This window comes from Echinops telfairi, unplaced genomic scaffold (genome assembly GCF_000313985.2).
Source record: "Echinops telfairi isolate 266 unplaced genomic scaffold, ASM31398v2 ScPeMD7_7424;HRSCAF=8462, whole genome shotgun sequence".
Taxonomy (NCBI): domain Eukaryota; kingdom Metazoa; phylum Chordata; class Mammalia; order Afrosoricida; family Tenrecidae; genus Echinops; species Echinops telfairi.
The window spans coordinates 41,431,123-41,441,857 of record NW_022111324.1 but is presented as its reverse complement, the minus strand read 5'-3'; the positions used below and the strand labels follow the sequence as shown (position 1 = coordinate 41,441,857).

Here is a 10,735-nt window from a genome sequence, read left to right as displayed (position 1 = left end):
CTGAAAGGTGGAAGTGGCTGGTAAACTGGATGTAGGCTCTAGGGATTCAGCAACAAGACAGAATGAGGGAGTCTTACAATTTCCAGAAGGCAGCCCAGCTGATGCATTTCTCCTCCAGCATGCATGGGCATCACACTTGAACACTAACGAAGCCCATCGGAACTGGCATGGGAAATTCATTGAAACCCAACAGGTAATAAGCAACCAGAAGAAATTCTCTCCTCTGTTTCTGAGACGTGGCTTCACTTAGAGACATCATGTGGCTGGGCACACTGGCAAAGGAGATTCTGTCAAAAAATGTCAGAATGAGAAATATTCTCTCTCTCCCAACGACAGAGCGAAGACCAACACAACCAACTCTGAGTCAGGGAAGCCTCTGCAGATCCCAGAGCCTGGAGTTTCTTCCCTCAAAAAAAGACATGGGATAACCTGACCTTAGCAACACCAGAATAAACCAACAAGACCAAAATAATATTGCAAAGGCTCTAGAAATTAACTAGTCACTGGACCCACTTCCCAAAAGAGTAGAACAAGACTCATGTGCTAAGCCTAAGTAAACTTTGGGAAGCTAAAGACAAAGAAATAGTATTGAACAGCCGGACATTGAAAATTACTGATAGAGGAAGATCAAGTCAAATGACAATGGTTTTTTATTTAAAACGAGGGAGGGCACAAGGAAGTAGCAGAGTGATTTTCATGGGCTGAAAAAAATAAGACCATCAAGAAGATTAAGTTCTAGAACTGGAGAAATGATCCTGTAGGAATGAAGGCCATCATTTGCTCATGTGTAAGTACAGATTAAAGTTGAAGAAAATTAAACAAGTATACTAGAGCCCAAATATGACCTTGAGCCTATCCCACCTGAACTTAGAAACATATTTGACCCATTTAACATTAGTGATGGAACATCAGATGGGTCGTGCGATGACATAAAAAATGCAAAACATGAGAAAGCAGGGGGTCATTGACAAGAGAATAAAAGCTCCAAAATGTATGTCAGATGAGACTCTGAGACTTGCTCTTGAACCTTGGCTATTGGAAAACAAATTGAAGAATGAAGACGTGAAAGCGTTTAACAGAACCTTTCAATGGGCATGGGGAGTTAGAAAGCCCCAAAGGAAGAGCATGCTCAGCACTTCTCATGCTGGACTAGATGGAGAAAATATTCAAGCCTCTAGTTGAAATACTCAAAAAAAAATTTTTTTTGGGTAAAATATAGCAAACAGGAAACATTAAAAGAAGATGGAAAGAATACATAGAGTCACTGTACCAAAACTAATTGTACCAAAAAATGGATATTCAACCATTTGAAGAGGTAGCATATGATCACCAATGGTATTGAATGAGGAAGTCCAAGCTGCACTGAAGGCATCAGCAAAACAACAAAGCTCTAGGGATCGACATATTACCAATCAAAATGTTTCTGTAAACCCAGTGTGTTAGTCTGGGTGCTTGAAAGAAACAAATCCAAGAAACTCATGTATAAGAGAGAGTTTTATAAAAAGGTTAAGTGTGCATCAGGAAAACATCCCTACCCAGTGCTGTCCAAGCCCACAAGTCCAACATTAACCCAAAGGTCCAACACCAATCCACATAGTCCTCCTCCATCTCATAAAACAGACGCTATGACACTGACTGCAGGAGGAAAGCTGAATCAGTGAACGTGTAAGCATCTCAGCACTGGCAGGGGTCTCCACACGGCTGCTCCAGCACCCAGGGCTGCATCAGGGTAGGTCCATGCGGCTTCTCCTCGGGGATGTCTGGCAGGAAGTGAGCCTTGCCAGCTGAAGCAGGGAACTGGCTAAGGCAGCTGCACCCTGGTCTGACCATCAGAAAGCAAGAGACTCGAGAACTCGAAAGGCAAGGCTCACTGAGCCATTTATTCCTCCGCCCTTCAATTAACCCCACATGTGTTTATCGGCCAGGTTGGCACAATAAACTAACTACCTCATGCAGGCAGTGTTGGAAGTACTCACTAGTCTAGTTCAAGAAATTTGGAAGACAGTGGCCTAGCCAACTGACTGGAACAGATCCATATTTGTAGCCTTTACAAAGAAATATGACTCCACAAAACACATGCGAGTAAAATTTTGCTGATTATAATTAAAAAAATCATTGCAGCAATATGCTGCTAGAGAGCTGCCAGACTGCCAACTAGATTCAGAAGAAGATATGGAACAAGGGGTATCATTGCTGATGTCAGATGGCTTCTGACTGAAGGCAGATAACATAAGAGAGATACTCAATTGCGTTTTATTGACTATGCAAATGTATTGACTGTGTGGATCATAACAAACTATGGACAACACTGAGAAGAATGGGACTTCTGGAACATTCCTACAGAACCAGTCCATGAATCAAGCCCTGGGATTACAACAGAACCAGAAATCCTGCATAGTTTAAAACTGAGAAAAAGTGTGTTTCAGGATTGTATTCTTTTACCACACTATTCAATCTATGTGCCGGCCAAACAATTCAAGAATTGGAATTATATTAAGAAGAAGGTGGCATCAGAAATGAAGAAGGGTTCATTAGCAACCTGTGATGTGTAGATGCCACAGCCTTGATTGCTGGAAGTGAGAATTTGAGGAACATCCTGATAGAGATCAAAGACGGGAGTCTTCAAAATGTACAAGGGGGAACCCCCCCAAAAATGGAATTTATTTTTCAAAGCTTATCTATTTATTTACTTATTTTTACAAAGCAACCTTATCACCTTCAAGTACTCTCCATTACACTTACTACTTTCATCAAATCTATGATTCCAATCGTGGAAACATTTTTCAAACTCATCTGTTTGGATGGCTGACAGCATCTCTCCTTTTTTTCTTCACCTTTTCGACTTTGTCAAATCGCTGTCCTTTCCTGTCCCTCTGCATTCATGGAAACAAAAAGAAGTCACCAAGAGAGAGGTCAGGTGAATCAGGTGCATGGGGCAAGAAAGGCATGCTGGCACACTGAGATGGCTGCGTGAGCAGGTGAGGCAGGCGCATTGTTGCACTGAGATGGCTGCATGAGCAGGTGCATTGTTGTGGTGGCGAAACCAGTCCCCTGTCTGCATCAATCAGGCCTTTATTTTGCACCCTGTTATACAATCTTTTCACAACTTATAAATAGAAAGCTTGTTTAACAGCCTGACCTGGTGGAATGAACTCCAAATGCACTATCTCCCTCATATAAAAACTAACAAACAAACAAACAAAAAAACCAATGAGCATCGTCTTTATCTGTGATTTTACTTGTGGAGCTTTTTTTTTTTAACGAGGTGACAATGGCATCTTCCACTGGCTTGACTGATGTTTGCTTTTGAGGGTCATAAGAATAGCACATGCCTCATCACCAGTAATGACCCTGGAAAAAAGTCTGGATCACTTCGGAGCTGGTCTTTCAAAGTAAAGCGTGTGAGTTAGTTAATTGTGCCAACCTGGCCGATAATCACATGTGGGGCTAATTGAAAGGCAGAGGGATAAATGGGTGGTGAGCCTCGCCTCTCTAGTTCTCGGGTCTCTTGCTTTGTGATGGTCGCACCAGGGTGCAGCTGCCTTAGCAGTTCCCTGCTTCAGCTTGCAAGATTGACTTCCTACAAGACATCCCCAAGGAGAAGCCACATGGACCTATCCCAATGCAGCCCTGGGTGCTGGATCAGCCATGTGGAGACCCTGCTAGTGCTGGGATGCTTATTCATTCACTGAGTCAGCTTTCCTCCTGCAGTCAGCATCATTGTGTGTGTTTTGTGAGATGGAGGAGGACTGTGTGGACTGGTGTTGGGTTAATGGGTTAATGTTGGACTTGTGGGCTTGGACAGCATTGGGTTAGGATGTTTTCGTGATGCACACTTTCTTTACATAAAACTCTTACACGTGGGTTGCTGTGGATTTGTTTCTCCAAAGTACCCAGACTAATACAGCGTGCTTCCAGTCACTGCCCTTTTTCCTGATCAGGTGGAACCCGAGGCACACATTTTGCAGTGACCACTGTCGGTCCCAAGTCTTCTGTTAAAATTTGCTGAACTGAGCTCCAAGTTGGTCCAGATAACTTCCCCATCTCTTCAATGTCTATGTCGCTGGTTTTCAAGCACAAGTACATGGATTTTTTTGACATTTTCATCCATTCGGGAAGTTGGCAGATGTCCAGAATGAGGTTTGTCATCAATCGATATTTCACCTTTTTTGAAATGAGGAAAACACTCACACATTTGAGTTTTTCCCATAGAGCTGTCCTTGTAAGCTGTGTTCAACATCACAAGAGTTTTGTGGCATTTTTTTCCTGAGCAGGAAACAATTTCACAGCCGAATGCTGTTCTCTTAAATTGGTCATCACAAAAAGCCAGGTCTGAGCCAAAATGCTTTTACCAAAAATTTCACTGTGACCACAGAGCACCTTACCAGGTGACACCACTGGATGCAGCCGGTTGCTCAATGCTCGTCTAGCAGGTGGGGAATGCATACTAAGAAAGCTCCACCCAGCTTTTTTCCATTTTGGGGGGGTACCTCAGATTGCAACCCAATGTAAAGAAAACAAAATCCTTTTAACTGTACCAATTGGAAGCATAAAGATAAACAGAGAAAATACTGAAGTTTTCAAGGATTTCATTTTATTTGGATTAATGATCAATGCTCATGGAAGCAGCCATCAAAAAAAAAATCAACTGATGTAATGCATTCGGCAAATGAGCAGCACACATCCTACTTAAAGTGTTAAAGGGCAATGAAGTCGCTTGGAGAACTGAAGTGTGACTGACCCAAGAAATGATATTTTTAATCACTTCATGTACACGTGAAAGCACATGGGTAATGAATAAGGGAAGCTAGAGAAGACACTGTAGATGCCTTTGCATTATGGTGTTGGCAAGGAATACTGAAAGTACCATGGACAATGAGAAGAATAAATAAATATTGTTGGACGAAGTACAGTCATAATGTTCTCTAGAAATAAGGACAGTGAGAGTTTGCTTCATTTATTTTGGTCAAATTATCAGGAGAGGGCAGTCTTGAAAACAACATTATCCTTGGTAAAGTAGAGGAAAAGAGAAAGACCCTGGATAAGATGGATTGGCACAGTGGTTGCAGCAATGACCTCAAACATGACAACAATTGTGAGGATGGCAGATGATGGACAGTGCTTCACTCTGTTGTGCATAGGGTTGCTTGATGTCACCGAATACCAATCCTTAAAAGGGGTGTGTAACTGGTAGAACTGTTCTACCTTACAGATCCGGTTAGACCGGAGCATGTACACTGGTACAGAGAAGAGCTCTTGATACATGCAACCCAGGACAGATGAACCCCTCAGGAACAGTAATGGGCGTAGTGATACCACAAGGGTAGGGGGAAAGTGGTGGGAGAAGGGGAAGAAATGGGGAACTGATCACAATGATCAACGTATAACCTCCCTCCCCCAGGGGGATGAACAACAGAAACGTGGGTGAAGGGAGACAGCAGATGGTGTAAGATATGAAAACAATAATTTATAATTTATCGAGGGTTCATGAGGGTGGGAGGGTGGGGGAGGGAGGGGGATAACGAGGAGCTGATACCAAGGGCCCAAGTAGAAAGAAAATGTTTTGAAAATGATGATGGCAACATATGTACAAATGTGTTTGATGCAATTGATGTATGGATTGTTATAAGAGCTGTAAGATCCTCCAATAAAATGATTTTTTTAACTGTGTAAATTGAAGAGTGTACACATCTTCAGTGAAGGGTTAAGGAGAAGGAAACACCACCTTTAAACTGTATGCACCTAGTTGGAAGACATTTTGAGAAACCATAGCTTCGCATTTTGTTATTCTTGTTTAATAAAGGTTTCTATGATTTTGGAGCATGACTTACTCTCATCTATATGTGTACATATAACTCCCTACCTTGTTCCAACAGCCCTGGTGGCATAGTGGGCTATGTGTTGGACCGCTAACTACAAGGTCATCAGTTCAAAGCCATCAACCCTTCCATGGGAGAAAGACGAGCTGTCTACTCCCGTAAACAGTTAAAGTCTCATAAACTCACAGGGGAAATTCTATTATGTTTGGAGGGGCTGTGAATTATTTAATGTGGCTTTCCTAGCCAAAGTCTCTAACTCCCCCCAAAGACCTATTCCTGTATGGGTCTAATAAGAAGGTGGGGAAATCATCTGACTGGATCCCCCAGTGAGTACTTATGAACAGGACTCCCAGGACATCCTACTGTGTATAAATGAGCCCTCTGAGAAGTAAGAGAAGGGTTCTCCTTAGTAGCAACAGCCAAGAGTCGTGCCAACCCCCTGGAACTGCGATCCCTGGGGAACTGCCTGATCCACAAGCCTGCTGCTATAACATCAGCGGCACATCAGCAGAACCAGCAGCCGGAGCATGGAGCAGTGGGGGACTTTCCAAGCACGGTGCAAGTAAAGCTGCGTCTTTGTGCATGAGGCTGGCTTCAGGAGTAGGGTGCTTCTTGGAACTTAATTCAGGGAGCTGGGATTGCTGATTCACAGAGCTTCAGCTGAATGCCTTCGGTTTGAGACTCCCAACAGAGCAGTATGCCCCTTTGGGCATTTATTAGCAGACCTGAAAGAACTTCGTAAACCTGTCCTGATAAACAATGGTCCTGAGTGAGCATTTCTCATTGGCTTTACAATTTGTTAGCTTTCTTGAAAAATTCCTTAATGATGAATTTTGTCTCTGAGTAGTATAGTCATTGCAATGGATATTAGAACCCAGAGAAGTAAATTAAACCTCATTGCCACGGTCTGGAGGCTGACTCATCGTGACTCTATAGGACAGCGTGGAGCGGCCCCTGTGAGTTTCTGAGACTAATACTTTACAGGACTAGAAAGCCTATGTTTCTCCCTCAGAGCAGCTGGGGGGTTCAAACTGCTCACCTTGGAGTGAGCGGGCCAACTTGTAACCACTGTGTCACCAGGACTCCTAATGGAAAAGTAAAATAGAGACCATCAATTACAACAACACATTTTTTTTACAGGGTTGCTATGAGTTTTGACCAAGTCGATGGCAGTGAGTTTGGTTTCGAATTTTCACTTGTTCTGGAAAAGATTTAAAAGTAGCAAACAAAAATTCATACACTACACTCAGATGAAATACATTGTAAATAACTTTTTTAAAGGGCACAGGCAACACAAAAACAGGAGACTTAAATATTCCTAGGGGTGAGGTAAATTTTAAGTATATTCCAGAAAGACCTATAAACTTGCAGATGACACATTTACCTATAGGATTTCTAGCAGCCACAGAAAATGTGATGTATTACAAGATTTATTTCATGCTTTTTTATTATTTGTCGAGATTTATCTGCATGTCTTTTATGAAGGTAAAAAGCATGAAAACCTGGTGTTCTGGAAAACTGTCGCTTGGATTACGGCCAGGGAACATGCCTCCCAGGCGTTCTCACAGTGGTACAGTATGTAAACGAACAACCAACGTCTTCTACAGCAAGCTCGCAGCGAACACCGCAACAGCACTAATCACTGAACTTCAAAATGGAAACAGTGAGAGAACAAAGCAAGAACTGCTAGGTGTGAGTAGAAAGTAAAAACCAGTTGCTATGGAGCCCGCTTAGAACCACGCCAACTCCCCACGTATCGGAGCAGAACTGAGTCCCAGCATGTTTTCCCTGGATCGTCTGTCAGATGCAGACGGGCAGACCTTTCTTTCACGGAGCCAGCGGTGTGTTTGAACCTCCAGCCTTTTTGGTTCGTGGTCTAGAGTGTTAACTATTGATATCATCCACTGATGTCTAGGGTAAATAGCATAAGACCCTTACTCCTTATGTTTCCCAACGAAGTTGGAGTTGGGGAGGGATCTTAAAAGTGCCATGGTCTGCCGGGAGAACGAATGAATGAGTCGACCAAGAAAGAAGAACGGGCAGAATACTCCTCGGGAAGAAGGATGGCAAGATTTGTCTCGCGTACGTCAGAAGAGACCAGCCCTGGGAAAAGTTCGTCATGCGTGGCAAAGTAGAGGCGCACCGCAAAAGAGACAGCGGAAGGTCCTGAGCGAAACGTGTTAACTCAGGGCCTTCAACAATCTGATCAAGCGCGGCAGCAATTACGAGGACGGTGCAGGACTCGCAGTGTCCTGCCTCGCTCCACTGGGAGTCCAAAATGACCCAACAGCACTAGTAATAAATAGCATGCTCCCATTTACTTTATTCTTCGTTTACTACTCTCATTACAGAAGAAATCCACAGTGTACACTGAAATAGTCCTCAGATATCATTTAAACTGTCGAGGAGGAAGAGAACTAGAAGCCTGGATTGCGATTGGTTATATTAGTGGTATCTAGGTAAATATGGGCCATTTTCTACTCAGTAGCAACTGTGAGGACTGCCTCAAATGTAAGAAAGTTTTCAGAACATAGAAGCAACACTAATATAACTGCGACTGGAAAAAAAATCCACATTTCCCCTGGATTTTATAGTACAGATACTGTAGAAAAAAATACAGGGTAATTAAATTTTATATGAGAAGCAACTTGAGCTATAAAAACTCACCACCATCCAGGCGAGTCTAACCCCTAGGTACCCTATAGAGCCAGCAGAGCTGATCCTGTGCCTTTCCTAGATTGTCACTGTTTGCGGGAGTAAAGCGCTACTCTTTCCCCCGCAGAGTGGCTGCTGGATCCAAATTGCTGACCTTGCAGTTGGCTGCGAAATACGTTACCCACTCCACCACTAGGGCGCCTGATCTCTACCTAGAGCGGTGGTTCTCAACCTTCCTCATGCTGCGACCCTTTCATACAGTTCTTCATGTGGTGGTGACCCCCAACCATCAAATTATTTTCGTTGCTACTTCATAACTGTCATGTTTTTACTGTTATGAATCGGTCGACCCCCTATGAAAGGGTCGTTCCACCCCCAAAGGGGTCGCGACCCATAGGTTGGGAACCGCTGACCTAGAGAATAAAGAAAATTGCTTAAGAATGGGTAATTGCTCCCAGTATAAATATAAATAAGCATGTTAACACTTCTTAAAAATCAAATTTATTGTGGGTAGGGGAGAAGCTGACACCAAGGGCTCAATAGAAAATAAATGTCTAGAAAATAATGATGGCAGCATATGTACAAATGTGCTTGATACAATTGATGTATGGATTGTTACAAGATGTATGGATTGTAAGAGCCCTCAATAAAATGCTTAAAAATCAAATTTAAATCATATAAAAATTTAACATTATTATACTCATATTCAATGACATCGAACTTCCAGGTTTTCTGCCTGTAATGAATTTGAGTTGTGAAACAACTCCCAGTAGAATGTATAAAAATAATCAACCATACACCTCTTTTATCTTTATTTTAAACATTTTTCTCATGATGAGGAATTAGGATATGTCAACAAAGACGTTTTCATTCCCACCTGGGTATCCTTTCCACCACAGCAGCAGAGTCAATACCTGGCTGAGCCTACTTGCTAATCCAGTGAACCAATGGGATTGCCCTCAAGTGCTAGAAAGTCACGTCACGCCCATCTGCTTGGCCTCACCTGTGAATCCAGGCTGACCGACACAAATATAACCTGCGGCTTCATGATAGCTGAATGCAGTGGGCAGCTCAGCAATGCTTCCATATAGTTGCTCTGTGGACAGTTCCACACATACCCCGCCAGCCTGGCATGCATTATTATGGCACTTGATGTCGGTCTCACACTGGGCACCCGTGTATCCTGCAGGAGGAAAGTTCAGAGATACCAATGAGTTAAAGCTTCTAAACTGCAGAGCATCGGCCTAAAAGGGGGCCAGCCACTGGACAGGAACCAATTAACAAGATGATGTGTCCACCCTCAGCATCTAGTAAGGGGCGTCTGGAAAGGGGAAACTCCCTTGGAAAGAAATCATCGCAAAGGAATTGCTTTTATCAATCAAATTGACCAATGATTTTTAGAGAGAGAGAAAAAAGGATATACTAAGGCTGGAAATAAAAGGGATATAGACTAACCTTCATTTCATCTCAACTTCCTAATCTGAGATGCCAGTTTTGAAAATTGTCCTATTGTTTGTCTTTTATCGAGGGGAAAAATAGTTGAAAATTAAGTAGAATCAGCATGTTGTTGATGTTGCTAGGTAGAATTGGCGCAGACGCAGTGCCCCTATGTGCAACAGAACAGAACATGGTCCTCGTCCCATGCTATCCTCATAATTGTTCTGCTCAAGCTCATTGCTGCAGCGGCCAGGCCAATCCATCTCCTTAAGGGCCTTCTCTTTCCCCCGAGTCTCTACCTCACCAAGCATGATGCTCTTTTATAGGACTGTTCTCTCCTGACAGCATGTCCAAAATGCATGAGTTGAAGTCCTTTCTTCCTCACTTTTAAGGCGTATCTTGATTGAACTACATCCGTCCATGGTATTTGCAGTATTCCCTGCCAACACCATAACTCAAAGGCATCAATTCCTCTCTAGTTTCCTCTTTCAGCATACCTAAACGTCAAACTCACTGCCATGGGCTCAGTTTCTCCAACCTCAACGTAAAGACAAATGGTTATTTTCTAGCTGAGATACAATAGCAAATTATTTTGATTTGCCTGGATGTAGTAGGAATATTATATTCATAACAAGAATAAAAGTACATCGATCATTATGATTGGGTGCTCCTTTCTCCCCCTTCTCCCTCACCTTTCCACCTATCTTCATGGTATCTCTATTCCCATGACTGTTCCTGTGTGTCAAGAGTTCTTATCTGTACCACCATGCATGCTCCTGTCTGATTTCCTTGTTTTCATACACATATAAGTGCATCTTATACTG

The 10,735-nt window shown here is 42.8% G+C and overlaps 1 protein-coding gene across 1 annotated transcript in view; it reads right to left on the bottom strand.

The window, feature by feature from the left end:
- CRB1 (crumbs cell polarity complex component 1) overlaps positions 1 to 10,735 on the bottom strand; it is a 184,452-nt gene that overhangs the window by 132,138 nt on the left and 41,579 nt on the right. Inside the window, 1 exon segment of the mRNA XM_013003922.1 lies at positions 9,478 to 9,657. Coding sequence (XP_012859376.1) covers positions 9,478 to 9,657 — 180 coding nt within the window.